General features: G+C 43.1%; 1 protein-coding gene across 2 annotated transcripts in view; it reads left to right on the top strand.

Moving 5' to 3' along the window:
* The window catches only part of LOC126294949 (ankyrin repeat domain-containing protein 1-like), a 37,106-nt gene extending 28,752 nt beyond the window's left edge, over positions 1 to 8,354 (top strand). Inside the window, exons 5-6 of one of the 2 annotated variants that reach the window (XM_049987164.1) lie at positions 240 to 389; positions 7,773 to 8,354. In XM_049987164.1, the coding sequence (XP_049843121.1) occupies positions 240 to 389; positions 7,773 to 8,259 (637 nt within the window). In that variant the 3' untranslated portion in view covers positions 8,260 to 8,354. The remainder of the gene's footprint in view (positions 1 to 239; positions 390 to 7,772) is intronic. The other variant, XM_049987165.1, reaches the window with a different exon arrangement.
* Positions 8,355 to 18,693: the final 10,339 nt, after the last annotated feature.

Below are 18,693 nucleotides of genomic sequence, written 5' to 3'. Positions count from 1 at the left end.
GCTTTATTTTGTAGCAAATATTGTGTAAAATGCTAGGCTGCAGGTATGTGAAAATGAGGAAAAGGAAGATGTATGATTACCTGAATGCTATCATTCATCTTACGTGGGCCACTACTGTCTTTAGCAGTGTGTGTTCCATTATCTGTGTGTGGACAGTACCTCAGCCGTACAGTCTGTGGTAATCTGCCCACTGGACTCGATGTAAAAACCCTTTTCGAGGCAGTGTTCCTCCTGTGCAGCACGCCAGGCGCTGCAGAGAGCAGGACCGGCCCCTCCTCGCAGTCGCTCAGTGGCCCCAGAGACGACGGCCGGAGCCCAGCCACAGCTGCGCCCCCCACCACTCCCCAGGCCGCCCCACAGCCTGATGACGCCGCCGTCTCTCTCCTTCGGTGAGTTCTGTCACTTTACGTGCACACTGTCCACAATCACAGCGCGACATGTTGGCAGTTAGCGAAGCGATAAAGTCAAGAAATCGAATGTCGCTGATTCCTATTTTTGACAAAGCAGTAGTTCTCGTTTAAAGTTACTGCTTTTATAAACTGTGACGTTCGACGGGCAAGGATATAAGGGGATCTCAACTCCCCTCTACAGGACTGTAGCGTGACAACCCAACTAAGTCATTCAATGTACTTACTTGTGTAAAATATCACTAAATATTTCCTCAAAAATAGAAACTGTGCTGGTGTGTCGGGAGCAATTACAGTTTTCAGCGAAAACTCTGTCTCGCAATCTGGCAGAAAGCCCTAAGACATTCTGGTAATATGTAAAGCACACCAGTAGCAAGACACAGTCAATAACATTCACTCTGCGATAATAACAGTGAAGTCACTGATGAAAGTGCCACTAAAGCAGAGTTATTAAACACATAAGAAGTAGTAAATATTGCTGAATTCCAATCAAGAATAACTTCAAAATGAGAAACATTGAAGTAGATATCCTCGGTGTTGCAAAGTAGCTTAAATCACTTAATGAAGGTAATGCCTCCTGTCCAGGTCGTATACCTGTCATGTTCCTTTCAGAATATGCTAATACAAAAGCTCCATATTTACCAATTATGTACATCAGCTCGCCAAAAGACTGAAAAATTGCTCTTGTCACACCAATACCCAAAAAGGGAAATAGGAGAAATCCGCTGAATTACAGGCCCATATCACTAACGTCGATTTCCCGTAGGGTTTTGGAACATATGCTGTATCAGAACATTATAAATTACCTCGAATGAAAGGATTTGTTTAAACATTATCAGCAAGGGCTTAGAAAATATCTAGGTCTTTATATTTGTGAAGTAATGAGTGCTATCGACAGGGGATGTCAAAATGATTGCATATTTTTAGATTTCCAAAAGGCTTTCGACACATTTTCTCAAAAGCGTCCCCTAACCAAACTTGAATATTGCCTTAGTTGCGTGACTGGATTCGTGATTTTCTGTTAGAAAGACATCGAGTAAAACAGATGTAATATCCGGCACTCCCCAAGGAAAGGTTGTAGGCCATCTATCGTTCCTGATCTATGGTAACGACGTAGTAGAGAATCTGGGTGCCTCTCCTACATTGTTTGCAGATTATGCTTTCATTTACCGTCTTGAAAAATGATTTAGATGCGATATCGGTATGGTGCGAAAAGCGGCATTTTACCCTGCATAAAGAGAAGTATGAAGTTATTCACACGAGTACTAAAATAAATCCACAAAATTTCGATTACGCGGTAAGTGCCACAAACCTAAAGGCTGTAAATTCAAATAAATACTTAGTGTTTACAATTACAAATAACCTACATTGGAACGATCATTGTGGTTAGAATAAACGAAAGACAGCGAATCATTGGCAGAACACTTAAAAGGTCGAACACGTCTGTCTAAAGAGATGGCTTACACCATGCTTGTCCGACCTATTCTGGAGTATTGGTGTGGGGCATGGGATCCGTATCAGGTGGGACTGACGGATGACATCGAAAAAGTTTAAAGAAGAGCAGCTCATTTTTTATCACGGCCAAGTAGTGGAGATAGTGCAACGGACATGATACGTGAATTGGATTGGTTGTTGAAAATTAGGTGGACATGTTGGATATGGAAAGAGGGGGTACTCTGCAGAATTAGTAACATGGGGAAAGACTGACAAGGCGAAGGGGATGTAGAAACAGAAGAGAAAGACAGATTGGCCTACATCCAGGAGTTCATTGAGCATGTAGTGTGTATCTGCTATTTTGAGATGAAGGTTGGTGCAAGAGAGGAATTCGTGGCAGGCCACATCAAACCAATTAGATAACTACTGGCTAAAACAGTTTCATTTGACAGATTAATAGAATATATTTGTACTTAATTGTCTTTAGTTCACAAAGAAAGTTTTACATGTTATTCCTGAGGCTGCAACACACAGTTTGTAACATCAAAATGTAGGTGTTGCTGTTACATGCAAATAACATGGCCCGTTTTTCAGTAGACATTCAGTTACATCGACAGTTTCTGGACACTCATTAGTGAACATTAATAAGGGATGTGTCAAAGTTTCATCTCTATGAAGGCTTTGACTCTGCTGAGGAAACTTTCAGTAATGGGTCTGAATTTCAGCGGAAAAATGAGAACCCATCCTTCCTCACTGTTGGACTCTTCAATCTGCAGCGAAGTCAGCTTCTAACTCATCCCAAAGCAGTTACATTGGATTCAGCTCGGAATTCATAGCAGAATAGTACATTCATGGAATATTATTGTCCACAAACTCTCACGTGACAGATAATGATTTATTACAAGGAGCACTGTCTTGCTAATACAAACAATGATACTATATTGTATGCAGTACATAAAGCTGGAAAACGTGATTCATGTGCTGTCGAATTTAGTGTTCTCTTAAGCTCAATAGGGGAATAATAACATAACCATGGATATACCTCATAATGTAACGCCATCTTCTCACTCCTTCACTTCTGGCATTACACAAAATGGCAGGTAATAGTCATCAACCAAAAACAGAACCTTCCATCGGACTGCCACAGGTGGTTCACCTGTCTGGACCACTCGTTTCCACTCATCCATCGTCCAGAGGCGTCACACTTTGCACAGCTGTAAGTGTTGATCAGCACTGACTGCAGCTACTCGACCATTTTACCCCTTCTTTTTACCACCCTGTGCACAATCGTTGTGCTGGCTGCGGCGCTTCATGCGATTTTTTACAACGACCCTCCATAAAGCTCCATGGTCCCTATTGGTCGGTACATGGATCCGCCTCTTCTACCTTTTGCTATGGTTGTTCCATTGCGTTTCCTCTTCACAAGGGCTACTGTGTAACGGTCGAGATATTACTGGTACATTTGTTACTCAGGTACACATTCGAAATTTCTGAACCTCCCTGATGGACCCATTCTGCTATTTCTGTTTCTCTGCTGACAACACATGTGTCTCTGTCTCCTTTTATTCTGGCAGATCGTCCTTTCATTACATTTGTTGGTCAGTCACACATTAGATAGAGGTGTTTAGATAGTTTTGATCCTATTGTGTAGCTTGTCCCTATTGTTATTCAATCTGTGTATTGAGCAAAGTGTAAAGGAAACAAAAGAAATATTTGGAGTAGGAATTAAAAGAAATAAAAGGATTGACATTTGCTGATGACATTGCAGTTTTGTCAGGGACGGAAAAGGACCTACAAGAGCAGTTGAACAGAATGGACAGTGTCTTGAAAAGAGGATATAAGATGACCATCAACAAAAGCAAAACGAGGATAATGGAATATAGTCAAGTTAAATTAGGTGATTCTGAGGGAATTAGATTACGATACGAAACGCATAAAGTAGTAAATGAGTTTTGCGATATGGGGAGCAAAATAACTAATGATAGTCGAAACAGATATGATGTAAACTGTAGACTGGCAATCGCAAGGAAACAGTTTCTGAAGAAGAGAAATCTGGTAACGGCGAGTATAGATTTAAGTGTCAGGAAGTCGTTTCTGAAAGTATGTGTATGCATGTAGCCATGGATGGAAGTAAACAGAAGGGAATAGAAGCTTTCGAAATTTGGTGCTACAGAAGAATGCAGAGGATTAGGTGGGTATATAGTGTAACTGATGAGAAGGTACCGAACAGAATTGGTTAGAAGAGGAATTTGTGACACAACTTGAAGCAGGGATCGGTTGCTAGGACATGTTCTGAGGCATCAAGGGATAACAAATTTAGTACTGGAGGGCTTTGTGGAGGCTAAAAATCGTAATCAGAGACCAAGAAATGAATACACAAAACAGATTCAGAAGGATGTAGGTTGCAGTAGGTACTGGGAGATGAAGAAGCTGTCTCTGGACTGAAGACCACAAGAACCTCAACTGTGTATGTAAAAGCTGTCAGGTCCTTAGTGTGTTCACGCAGCCAAGATCCAGATTGCCTAGTAATTTGAATGGTGTGAATAGCGCATCAAATTCGACGTTCACTGGTGTCCAAAATTAAAGCAACAAACTGACATTTTGTGACGTTGCGTTTATTTTGCCATAAAATAGTACAAACAGGTGGTAGTGAAGTAGGAACAATGTTAAGAACAAATAACATAAACAACTACAATATGCATAAAGGTACAAAAAATGTTCTTCGTTTTTTCCAACTTGACAGATTTGCACACACAATCCAACAACTGGATAATGTGCTCAGCATGGGCCGTGACCACCTCTGGCTCATACAACCCTGACATCGACAGGGCAAGCTGTGAATGATGTCATCAATCTCATGTCGAGGCAATAACACCATTCCTCCTGCAGAGCTACTCTCAAGTCTTATGGAATTGTTGGTGGATGCTTGTGTGATGCAACCCATCTCACTACTACATGTATTTCGTATGTGTACTACAAACAATTTACAATAAATCCACACATAGTAGAATAATTTGTCCTCTATGAAATTTACAATGTTACAATTCTCATTTATAAAACAAAATACATGGAAAACTATACACAGCATAATAAAAATTTTTACAGTCTTTGTTTCACATGTCATTCTTCCAGAAGTCCACATATGCCCACGCTACTTTGCTGCACGCCATCAGGTCTTGGGCTGTGCACGCTCTTGGATGGTTTACTAACGGACATTGAAGCAGGTGGTTCATCATCGGGATGTTCCCACACAGACACAAAGCACTCTCACTAATTCCTCACTTGTGCAGATTTCTATTACATCTGTCCATTCCTGAACATAGCCTGTTCAGGGTTTTCCATCTCTCCCACACAAGTTCCGCACCTGATGGCAGCACTTCCCCAGAATCGTGTGCATATTCTTGTTGTTCCTCCCACAGTCTTTTTCTAGAAGTTTTTGGTGAAACTGTGAGCGGTTCGGTTGAGTGGAGAAAACTACTTCTTGACGGAAGGCGTTCTGGTACCATTTGGTACCCATGGAGCAGATGATTTTGAACCTGTTTTGCTCGTTCAATTCTGCTCTGTATTGAACATCAGACATTTGGCGGAGCAATTCCTGACAAGCAGTGTAGGTGTTCTACTCTTGTTGGCTTAAGATATCCAGTATTATGTCTGCACATCTGGGTCAGGACAGTATCCAGCTTGCAAACTCACCAGCAGAGTAACAGAGTGTCATTTTGGTGGTGTGTAAAACTTTTGGATTAGGTCGACATTTTAATGTTGTTATCTTGCCAAGTAAGTTATTCCATGATTGGATTTCTGCCCTGCTCTTCTCAATGTGCCACTTCAGTGACAGTGTCCTATCAAGAGTAACTACCAAGTACACTGGGAGAGGGCAGTGTGTTAATCTTGTGCCATTCCACCAAACATTCAGTTCTTGTTTCACCTCGTTAAGATGGAATTGGCAAGTCTGTGTCCTAGTTGGATTGGGTTTCATTGTAATAGTTGGTGAGATTTTCCAGGTTCTCAGCTAGTATTTCCTCAATATACTTGTAGTTTTATGTCTGAGCTGCTATTGCTCTATCATCAGCATAAATGAAAGATCTTGACCAGGGACTAATAGGCTGGTCATTTGTATAAATATTGAATAACATGGGGGGCAAAAACACTGCCCTGGGGAAGCCCATCTTTTTGTAGTCTTCATCTGCTCTTGTTACCTTGGAACTCAACAAAATACCTTCTGTTTCATAGAACTGATTTGAGTACAGCAGTCAATTGAGGACTTTTTGTTGTTTTTTGCGCTTTTGCAATGAGATTTCTGAGGTTGATGGTATCATATGCTTCCATAAAATCTATAAACACCATCCCCGTAGTAAGTCTTTCCTCAAACCTATCTCCAATATAGTGGGTTAGGGTGAGAGTTTTTCAGCAGTTGGGAGGCTATTTGGTTTGCTGTACCGCCAGCAAAGCCTGGTGTACCTGCAGGTATACCACTAATTTTTGAGCAGTCTACGCTTTCCGACTGCTGTGAGTCATGTTAATGCTTTCTACAGTGTGTTACCATTTCTGTCTTCTATTTTCAATAATTGTTGTTATGACTTCTTCGCCCGCCTCCATTGTTTATGGGGAGAATGGGTTGGCGTCATAAAGACCACAATACGTTTCATATTTCCCTTTTATCTCTTCGCTGTAGCCTTGAATGTACGATTTTCTACATCTTCTCGTGTACTCTGCCGTGCACAGTATTTTAAAGCTTTAACAATCACACTGAAGTTTTCTGGTAGAGGTGTGTATTCAGATTGGGAGATCGAGCTTACCATCCCAGGTGCGCAATGTCTTCTATTTCCAAGAAAACTTCAATCAGCTGATCTCTATGGGCATACCTTTATCGTCCATCAATACAAAGTGGTAGGCCACAGCACCTCGCACCGACGGCATATGAGGTTCCAAGATCTCGTCACGATACCTGACAGGAGTTAAGCCTTGCCAATTCACGAAGAGGTGTTCAGGTAGTCCACGTAATCTCTGAGGACACCATTAAAGAATCTCCCTGATGTCAGTCTCTTTTGCACGATATTTGGGTCACGAAATCCTGTTCCACATTCCCTCCATATGAAACTCCGTCGAGAATCACTCTCCAGACCATTTTGGGACTCACGTGTGAAGAAAACACTGCCCCACTGTTCGGCCATTCGGTGGGATGTTGACAACTTCACTCTACACATTTCTTTCTGTGAAGTGTCATAGGTACATAAACAATGGGCCCCTGACAATAAGTGGCACTCTGGTGAGATCTTTTGTTTAACGTTTGCCTAGATACAACACATCCAGTGCATCCTGCAAGGAGAGGTGCCAGTTGCCGTGCAGTAGTAAGGCAGTACCGTGATGCCCTTTTAACCAAACAACGGTCCTCCCTTTCTCGTATCACACGTGGTCTGCCCTCGTCCTCGAGATACAGTTTCCGTCTCTACGAACAGTCGCCACGTCTGAGAAACAACAGTGCGATTCACATTAAGCCATTTGGCCACGTCAGGTTGTGACTGTCCTCCTCCCATTCTTCCTATGGCCCTCCACTGTGGAGAGCCTGATATCGGCTTCTCTGTACCATAATGCACCATCTGTCACTGTGTCTACAGCGATTGCGGATGTGGGAGTGCCAAGCAAACACTACCCCATTGCTAGGTGCGCTGACTTCGTCGTGGGCGTGGTTGTCTGTTGACTAGAATGCTAACTTCCGTGTAGAACACAGTTGTGCAGACATCTGTCGACAGTTTGCATGATTACGTCGTGAACTGGACACAGGACGGAAAATTGCAGTTAGAATCTTTAATTTTGGACACCAGTGCATTGCAGTAACCTTCTTGACTCATCAGAGTTGTGCTTCTGCTATAGTGTTTCGTCCTCGGGCGTGTGTGTTTGGAGCAATTTGTAAGTATTCTCCTTTTGTTGCAGGGATCTTTCTGGAGAAGAGAAGGGCAAGATGCTGATTGCGGCAGCTAAGGAGGGGTCAGTGAGCAAGGTGCAAACGTTGCTGACAGTGGGGGCGGACGTGGAGGCGGTGGACGAGAACCAGCAGAACTCACTGCACTGGGCAGCAGCCAGGGGACACTTGGAGGTGGCGAGGCGTCTGCTGGAGGATGGAGCTGATGTCAACGCCAGGGACCGCTGGCAGAACACGCCTCTGCATCAGGCTGCATGGAATGACCACGCACCCGGGGTGCGGCTGCTGGCAGCATCTTCTGCCGACCACAACGCCAGGGATCACACAGGGAACACGCCACTGCACGATGCGGCACGGCGTGGCCACCCACACGTGGCGACTGCGCTGCTGGAGGCAGGGGCCGACAGAGAAGTCAGGAATGACAATGGGGACACGCCGCTGGACCTAGCCGAGCGGAATAACCACCAGCAGCTCATAGACATCCTAGGATCAAGCTAAATATAGTCCAAACGACTCTGGAGTAAAAGAAAAAAAGCCTTCTATGTGATCTTTGTTACTTATAAAATAAATAAAACAGAAAAGTTTATCCCACAGCCTTGGTTTGCACCCATATTTACATAGTGCATACAACGACTCGAGTATCATTACACCATAAGTGCTTATAGACTACTATAAGTTCAAACGGGGGCTCTCCTTTTACTAAAAATTCAAAACACACTGAATAATTCTCGATTACTAACGGACACCAGTTTTCTACAATATTTTTTTACTGAAAAGTACTTTTTAGGTGCATTTTTGGTGCTATGTGGAACTTATATAAAACTTTTATGTATTTCCTTTTATCCAGATTGCTGACACATAAGCTCTGTACTTAAAATACATCTTCATTTGAGATCTTTCACTGAATTTACTTCTGTACCTAATGAGCTGACAGTCCAGCAACTTGTGTCTGCAGTTAAAAAGTGGTATTATTACCAGTACTTACAACACGTTAGTTCCGATTCCAGACTGAATTTTGTAGTATCCTGTCTAGTTGTTGAGTATGGGGTGCCTAGGAAATCTCCTTCTGGGATCGCTGGACAACAGTTCAAGCAAATCGTATTAGAAATGAATCAATGACAATACTTAACTCTGACAAAAACATGGAAGTGTTGCAAACAAAGAGCGACATGCAAGAAAAAAATCTCTTCAGTGTACACAATTCCTAAGTCACTGGTCTTGATGTGACTAATCTCTGCTGTAGAAATGGCCGCGACAAGTTGGGAGTGGCACTCATGTTCTCTCCCGCTGAAGGCCGCAATTGTCTCGTTGTCGTCCTAGACAGAGGTCGGTCAGCGTGCTATTGGGTGACGTCTTCTTTACAGCCCTGTCTGCTCTATCGTTCCCAACCGGCGTGCCGGCGCTCGACTTCACGCCATAACATTCCTCCCTCCAAAACGACGGACCGTCGTCGTATAAGGAGCGCGACAACGGGAGGGAAGCCAGGGGTGTGGATGCAGCGATGGACTGGAAACTGTGGTTGCAGCGGACGTCAGGCTTCCAGTTGTAGCCCGCCATCTGGCCTGCTCTCAGGTGCAAACGTCCCCCGGAAAACGCACAGAAGGGCACGCATCCAACTCCTGAGACCCATAACCAGATGGAGAAGCCGCAAGCTGCAGTGGCGTTGGCGGGTCCAGCTCCATGGGCAGGACGAGAGGAGGAGGCGACGCCTCCGTCTCCACGGGGTCGTTCTGTGGTGTCGCGACGACACCCTTTGACAGCTGCTGTGGCCACACCGTCCTCGGGATCTGTGGATCTGGGCGAAGAGATACGCAAGGATCACTGTGCACAATTCAGTGGCGAATTTGATCCTGATGTCGGCGCTGCAATCCGTCTGAGCCTGAAATGGGATACACGCGTGCGCCAAGTCGACGAACGATCTCGCCTCGCGCCCACCCTCTGCGTCCATACTTCGACGCCTGATATTGTTGGAGCAGGTGGAGCAGTGTCCGCCAGTGATGGTCCATCTTGTGGATGCGGACGATAGGAGGTGAGAAACCGTTGCTATAAGCGTACACCACAAGCAACCAAAAAGATCCCACAAAATCTTTGTGCACACGTTGCCGTGGTGATTGCGACTTAGGCCAAGAAGAAAATTTCTATGGTGGAGCGGACCGAATTTCCCCACATGCGTGACGCTGTTCTATTTGGCTGTCCATACCCTCCCAAGTACAGTCTGGATGCGCTGTTTCGTAATTATCCCCCAGTGTCAGTCCACTGTCATTTTGAACAATAATCACCCCTCGCTTTATAGTGAGGCTATGCCGACGTGCAAAGTATAATGCTATACTATGAGCGAGGCAAAACTGTGCGAATGTAGTTTAGCAGAATCTCCAAATCTGAATCAGCTTCCAGGGCCTGTGCAGTTTTCCTGTTGTTCAAAGGTTGAAGCAATTCAGAATGCTGACCATCGATGTGACAACAAAATACTGCAAAAGCGTCAAAGTCTGTATCAGGTCCAATCGTAAGACGTGAAAGTACGTCCGCATTACCATGTTGATCTGTCATAAGATTTACAATCTCGTACTGATATTGAGACAAAAAAAAGCCCATCTTTGCAATTTGCAGTGTGTTCTTCAGGTTTACGACCTGCTACAACAATACAGTGTGAATAGTTTGAAAAGTTTGGCACTTGAGCAGTCAGCTGTTCGTAATAATATTGGAAAACATCATGCGTGGAAGCACTGCCATAAGGCAAACGCAAATATTTAAACAAGCCCAAATTAGTGTTCACTATACACACTTTTCGAGATTCTCCATCGAGCGTTATTTGAAGACACACATCACACAACTCAATTTTTGAAGAGTAGCGACCAGCGCCTAATACATCCAAGAGGTAAGGAGTAAGTACCTATGAATCACAGTTTGTGGGTTGACCATGCACTTAAAGTCGACGCAAAGGCGAATGCGACCTGAAAGTTTGGAAGAAAAACCAATGGAATTGCCCACTGACTAGCTTGTATGGGAACAATAGCTCTGCTAGCTTGCAATTATTTCCAGCGGCTATTTCGTGCAGTAATGCAATAGCAACAGCTCTAGCCTGGTAAAATTTCGGTTGACCATTGTCATTCGTAGTAGACTAATATGTGGAAGAAAACTGTTAGCCTTGCCTGAATATTCAGAAAAGAGTTAAGGGAATTCTTTTAGCAAACTAGCTACACCGTCTTTAGCATTGAATGCATTGACTGCCAACACATTGTACTGTATCTGAAAGCGAAACCAATCAAATGAATCAAGGCCGAATAAGTTCTCACAATTGCATGATTGTAGCACACTGAAAGATAAAATTCACGAATGTGAGCGATACATGGCAGGCAAAATACATTTTCTGAGAACAGGAATGTCTTGTCTGTTATAAGCCATCAGGTACATGGTAAGTTTATACAGGCGAGGGGAACCTAAAAGTTACGACTCAGCGACGTTACTGAGACACTTGTGTACAACTGAAATTTCACATGTTTTCCACTAATGTGCTAATCAATAATAAGTTTGCCCACAAAGTTCTTCTGCGCACTGAAGAAAATGTTCGCTTGCTAGTTATGCTGATGCCTGCAGCAGGCTTTGACTACACTGCATTGATTACATGGGCCTTGTGACTACAATTTCGTTTATGTTTGTTCTATTGCACACATATGGATTGTACGTGACCTTTCTTTCCCAAGCGTAACACTGTGCTTGTCTAGACAGTCTGTCTCGGCGTGTGTGAGTAGCACCTAGGGCATGACTTGACTCTGTTTGCCTGTGTAGAGAGCCGGCAACGCTGCATAGAGAACTGTTTACATGGCGTGGCGCTCGCAAGTGGATGCTCCCTAATGGTCCTGCCGTGAGCAAGGGACTCAACCTGACAGATTGTTGGCTGCTTAAATTTATCAGCTGACATCACCTGAATTGTGCTGATCTAGTATTTGCACTAATTGCTGAAATGATGGATCAGACAGTTTCAAAGTCTGTTCTCTAAGTGTGACATCAGTTACATTGTACACGATCGCACCACGTGACATAACATCTGAATATAAAGCACCACAAGCGCTTTTGAATTAGCATTTCCTCGTCACACCATGCAAATCTGTTACCCACTCACTGTAAGTTTGTTCTGACCGTTTCTTGCAAGGAAAGAATTGATACCTGGCTGCTATCACATTCACTTGTTGGTCATAATAGTTAATTAGCGAATCTACAACCTTATCATAGGAAAGTTCACTCAGATTTGCGGTAGGGAATAATCTATGAGTGAGAAAAAACACAGCACCTCCTAGTGTTGATAAGAAATAATGAAGTTCCACAGTACCTGGTATGTTGTGACCAATTATGTTGGCTTCAAACTGTAGCAACCCATCTAGCCATTCGTCTTGTTGTTAATTAAACTGGCAAAAGGCAGTACGGCACTCAGAGCTGGAGGTGTGGTATTTTGCACTTCATTAGTGGCTTGAGCGGTGAGTAGCTGCTGTACTGTACTCAGTAGAGTTGTGATTTGCTGACTCTGAAACTGAAACATCTGTGTCAGCTGTCCTGTCAGCGCCCTTGAGTGTAAGCCCAATTTTTTAAAAATTTGTTCCTGTTGTTCGCACTCGTATGGCTTCTAGCCGATTTAAAAAAAAATTAGAGTCGTTTTGCTCTTATAGCTTTTAGCTGAGTTTAGAGTACTGTTTCACATTAGCCATTTGGCATTTTACAACTTTTAATGTTGTTGAATTTTTAGTCTTGGGCCTTCAGCCTATTTTGAGTTTGAGTTCTTTTGCTCTTACGGCCTTCAGCCTAGTTTAAGGTACTGTTTCATGTAAGCCCTTTTGCACATTAAAACGTTTAATGTTGTTGAATTTTAAGTCTTGGGCTTTCAGCCGATTTTGAGTTTGAGTTGTTGTGCTTTTAAGGCCTTCAGCCTAGTTTAAGGTACTGTTTCGCGTAAGCCCTTTGACTTGTTTAAACTTTTAATGTTGTTCAATTTTAAGTCTTGGGCCTTTAGCTGATTTTGAGTATGAGTTCTTTCGCTCTTAAGGCTTTAAGCCTAAATTAAAGAACTGTTTCACGTAAGGCCTTTGGTATTTAAAAAGAAAGTAATGTTATGGAGTTTTAAGTGTTAGGCCTTCAGCCAATTTGAATTTAATTTGTTTACTTCAGCCCAACTAAAGAACTGTTTTAAGATAAGGGTGTTGTATGTTCAAGTGTAACTGACAACCCTTATTTGGCCCCTTTCCACAATTTATACTGTTTGTCCTGTCCTGTGGGATTAACAGGGCGTCTCACTATTGTCTTTGGCCCTTTGTAAACACGCCAGACGAAATGGACACCACGTCGTTCTAAATTTCCATGCAGCTTTTCATTCGACTGTAACAGGAGGTCGCAATGAAAATTATTTCCCTGGACCATATTGAGGCTTTTGTGGGGAGTGACAAACAGGAATATCATTCAGCTTGTTACAGGTGAGTAATGTCTGGGACTGGGTTGTGGATGCCGTCTGAACAAAATCGACCCATTGTGCATTTTGGACACTGCTGGACTTTCACAAACTTATCGTCTAGGTGCTCAATAAAAACAGAGGTTTCGTTTCCAGAAAGGAGTACCCATCAGTTTTGCTGTAACATGGTGAATAGGGATCCTGTTACTCTCAAGCCATTTCTTCCTCCCAAGGTGTTGCTAGGGAGGGGAAAGACATAGGGGTATACTTGTCGGTGTTGTAATCAACCTTTCCTTGTTTAGAGATTGATGAAGTCATTTGGTCCCCAGCAAAAGATGACTTAGTCTGCCTCATTGCAGGTCATCCATCGTGATGACCACCATGCAAATCAGGGGCTCTCCCCACGGGCGCCACCCAGCCACAGCAAAGGCCGCCTGGCATGATGGCTGTTGGTGGGAGTCCTGATTCCCCAGAAAGATGGGCTTATACTCAATGACCTACGTGGGAATTTTACAGGTCGGGCATCAGCAGTGCAATCCCTGTGGTGTCATGGGGCTACCACCAAAAGGGTATGTGATGGCCCCAACCCAACGGACTGGCTACTGTGCTGGATATTAGACGCAGAGGAATCCAATAGTGTCATGGGGGCGAAAGAGGACTGGACACGACGGAAATAGAATACGTACCACACAAAATTCCCTCAGCCAATTGTAGATAGAGATGCGAAGCCATGATGGCAAGAGATTGAAGAGATAGAAACTAAGGGCACTATAGATAACTCGTACACCATGTAAGATGCCCTGCCCCATATGGTATGCACTTCTGTGGAATTTGGAAAGTGGTAGGTCAAACCATTGAATGGGACCTGAACATATGGCCGAAATGTTTGAACCTCCTTTTAGTCATCTCTTATGACAATCAGGAATATCTCGAACCTACTCTAACACTGGCACCTGCTGATTGAGGTGATTTGGTGTGTATCTTGAAACGCAAGACAGGAAATGGGAAGTCTTACCTCCCAAACTGGTCGAGTGAGGTATTCCAAAATGTGCAAAGGACAAATACCAGGACTTACATCTTAAAGGATAGCAGTAGCATTGAAACTGCAGGATGCTTTTACACAGAGGAACTGAGCTCAGAACTACAAGTATTCCTCATAGTGTACATCACAAATAGTTGACGAAATGAGCACTAGTTAAATACCTTAGGTTTACTGCAACAGAAAATAAATGGACTGACGATGATGATTTGCTGTATAATGGAGTGCACAGAGGACAACCAGCACAGCAGCTTAATACGCACAAAAAGTTTATTTATTATAAGAGGTGGTGGTGTTCTCGACAAACTACCTGTCGAATTACACGTTCTGTGGTATAGCTGCAGCAGAGCTTATACAAAGTCTAAAAAATGTTTTACTCATGGTGATAAGAGGATTACCCACATTGCTAAGGCATGTTTAAAACATGACGCTACATAAGCAGCAAATAAAGGTCTTCCAACACGTCATGCTGCAGACCTAATTTAGCTGATCAATCCAAGGTAATATGTGCGAGAAAAGATATTGTTTTAGGACACCATAGTACAGAATTTTTAGTGGCTAAAACGATGCAAAGTAAAAGCAAGTTGGGCATGGATGTGAATTTCAAGCAAGTTATGAACGCTGCAAATCGTGCTCTGAACATTAAGAAGAAGAAGATTATGATGAAGAGGCTAAGGCAGATGTGTTCAAGAACTGTATGCTGTCAGCAATGTGTGCAGTGAAAAGCGCGCTGAACCATAAAGGACTGGTTAGAGCACCAAGGGTTCTACTGTTACCTAAGACATTAGTAGGTTTTATCCCCTTCCTCATTCCTGCATTTCTGTCCTCTCAGGTCTCTCAGCGCTAATTTCACTGGCTGGTGGTGGTGCAGATATTGCCAGAGCGCTCAGAACCCCCATGAGACGTAACTGCGTGATTGGAATGGCAGCCATCAGATATGGACTAGACCGGGAACCATATAAGGAAGCATTAGGTCTCTTCATAAATTGAGATAAGGCTCATTAGCTATCCTACCAGAAAGGGTGCTCACAAATTCAAATCTTCTGACGTTTCTAAGAAAAACTTCGGGATTCCTAGATTCTGTGGTGAGTTTATGCGGTATAGTTTACCAAAGACTATGTGGAATTTAAGATAATGTGGAAATGTGAATGTAGATATTACCAGGGATCAGGAAGCATGTGGGTGGCGTATGCTAAGAAATTAGAAATAATGTCTACTTATACTACTTTGGAGAGGTGCAGCCCTCAGAAGAATTGCAACGGTACTTCACAGGCAGAAGACGTTTGCTTTACGATATCCATCGATACAAAGGCATTGATACTCGCCTGTGTGGGAAGCTGTGAATCATGTCCCCGCTACCGTTCACCAAGATGGATATATAAGGATCTGTATTAAACATCCATGCGTCAGCTGAGGTTCAGTGAAAATATCATATAAGCTGACTTTAAAATAACGATCGTCTGTATTACAGGATGTGCAGTATTGCTCTGATTGGATTGGAGACGTACAGCACCATTCAGAACGTTAAAGATGTTAACAATATACTTCGTTTGGAAATTAATGATAGAAAAGAAATTGCGGATATACAACACGCTGCACTGGATGACCGCTACCAACGGATTATGGCTCGGAGAAGCCATGACAGCAACACTACCATGTTGAACAATGCTTTACATGTAGCCACATGATGTGCGCAATAGGCTGCATGATACGCAACTTCACTCCCGACATCGATGACGGGGTCCATCTCTGCAGCCACAACACCATACAGATACAGATGGGCCCAAAAACATGCCGAATGGACCACTCTGCATTGGCGTCAGTTATCGAAGGAAATTGACGGACATCCGAAATGTGAAATAATTTGGGTGAAGGTTACGATTAAAACAGGCTCAGACATGGTAATTGGATTTCTTTATAGGTCCCCTAGCTCAGCAGCTGGTGTGGCAGAACAGCTGAAGGAAAATTTGGAAAATATTTCTAGTAGATTGCCCGAACATGTTATAGTTCTGGGTGGAGATTTTAATTTACCGGACATAGACTGGGAGACTCAAACGTTTGTAACGGGTGGTAGGACAAAGAATCGAGTGAAATTTTTCAAAGTGCATCATCTGAAAACTACCTTCAGCTGTTAAACAGAGAACCGACTCGTGGCGATAACGTATTAGACCTTCTGGTGTCAAACAGACTAGAACTATTTGAAACAGTTAACGCAGAACAGGGGATCAGCGATCATAAAGTGTTACTGAATCGATGATTTCAGCCGTAAATAAAATTAAGAAAGCAAACTGGTGCTTTTCATTTATTAATATTGAAAAAGGTAGACACATTTTTGTGTTCAGAAAAACTGACAAAATGTAGATTTATCTCGAGTAAAGATAGTGTTGAGGATCAGTGGAGAAAGTTCAAAACCATCGTACAATATGCATTAGATGAGTATGTGCTAAGAAAGATCGTAAGAGATGGAAAAGAGCCACCGTAGTACAACAACCAAGTTAGAAAACTGTTACGGAAGCAAAGGGAACTTCACAGCAAACATAAACATTGCCAAAACCATGCAGGTAAACAAAAATTACGCAAAGCGAAATGTAGTGTGAGGAGGGCTGTGCGAGAGGCGTTCTATGAATTCGAAAGGAAAGTTCTATGTACTGACTTGGCAGATAATCCTAAGAAATTTTGGCCTTATGTCAAAGCGGTAGGTGGATCAAAACAAAATGTCCAGACAGTCTGTGACCAAAATGGTACTGAAACAGAGGATGACAGACTAAAGGCCAAAGTACTAAATGTCATTTTCCAAAGCTGTTTCACAGAGGAAGACTGCACTGTAGTTCTTTCTCTAGATTGTTGCACAGATGACAAAATGGTAGATAACGAAATAGATGACAGAGGGATAGAAAAACAATTAAAATAGCTCAAAAGAGGAAAGGCCGCCGGGCGTGATGGAATACCAGTTCGATTTTACACAGAGTACGCGAAGGAACTTTCCCCCCTTCTTACAGCGGTGTACCGTAGGTCTCTAGAAGAGCGAAGCGTTCCAAAGGGTTGGAAAAGGGCACAGGTCATCCCCGTTTTCAAGAAGGGACGTCGAACAGATGTGCAGAACTATAGACCTATATCTCTAACGTCGATCAGTTGTAGAATTTTGGAACATTACTATGTTTGAGTATAATGACTCTTCTGGAGAATAGAAATGTACTGTGTAGGAATCAGCAAGGGTTTCGAAAAAGACGATCGTGTGAAAGGCAGCTCGCGCTATTCGCCCACGAGACTCAGAGGGCCATAGACACAGGTTCCCAGATAGATGCCGTGTTTCTTGACTTCCGCAAGGCGTCTGATACAGTTCCACACAGTCGTTTAATGAACGAAGTAAGAGCATATGGACTATCAGACCAATTGTGTGATTATATTGAAGAGTTCCTAGATAACAGAATGCATCATGTGATTCTCAATGGAGAGAAGTCTTCTGAAGTAAGAGTGATTTCAGGTGTGCCACAGGGGAGTGTCGTTGCACCACTGCTATTCACAATGTATAGAAATGAATGTGTGGATAACATGGGAAGTTCACTGAGGCTTTTTGCCGATGGTGCTGTAGTATATCAAGAGATTGTAATAATGGAAAATTGTACCGAAATGCAGGAAGGTCTGCAACGAATTGAGGCATAGTGCAGGGAATGGCAATTGAATCTCAATATAGACAAGTTTAATTTGCAGCGAATACATAGAAAGAAAGATCCTTTATCATTTAGCTACAATATAGCAGGTCAGCAACTGGAAGCAGTTAATTCCATAAATTATCTGGGAGCAGGCAGTATGAGTCATTTAAAATGGAATAGCCATATAAAATTAATCTTCGGTAAAGCAGATGCCACACAGATTCATTGGAAGAATCCTAAAGAAATGTAGTCCGAAAACAAAGGACGTAGGTAACAGTACACTTGTTCGCCCACTGCTTGAATACTGCTTGATAGAAGAGATAGAGAAGATTCAACAGAGAGCAGCGTGCTTCGTTACAGGATCATTTAATAATTGTGAAAGCGTTACAGATATGATAGCTAAACTCCAGTGGAAAACTCCGCAAGAGAGACGCTTAGTAGCTTGGTACAGCCTTTTGTTGATGTTTCGAGAACATACCTTCATCGAAGAGTCAAGCAGTATATTGCTCCCTCCTACGTATATCTTGCGTAGAGACCATGAGGATGAAATTAGAGAGATTAGAGCTCACATACAAGCATACGCCATCTTTCCTTCCACAAACAATATGAGACTGGAACAGAAGCGAGAACCGATACAGGTACTCAAGGTACCCTCCGCCACACATCGTCAGGTGGCTTGCGGAGTATGGATGTAGATGTAGACGTAGGTTCTTTTCACCGAAGAGTGTCGCATATGCCATCAACCAGGCAATCGTCAGAGACGTGTTTGGAAGCAACCTGGCCAGGCTGTCTAGTAAAGTGCAGCA

The sequence above is a fragment of the Schistocerca gregaria genome, chromosome 11, assembly GCF_023897955.1.
Source record: "Schistocerca gregaria isolate iqSchGreg1 chromosome 11, iqSchGreg1.2, whole genome shotgun sequence".
Lineage (NCBI taxonomy): Eukaryota > Metazoa > Arthropoda > Insecta > Orthoptera > Acrididae > Schistocerca > Schistocerca gregaria.
This window is presented reverse-complemented; position numbering and strand designations above follow the sequence as displayed.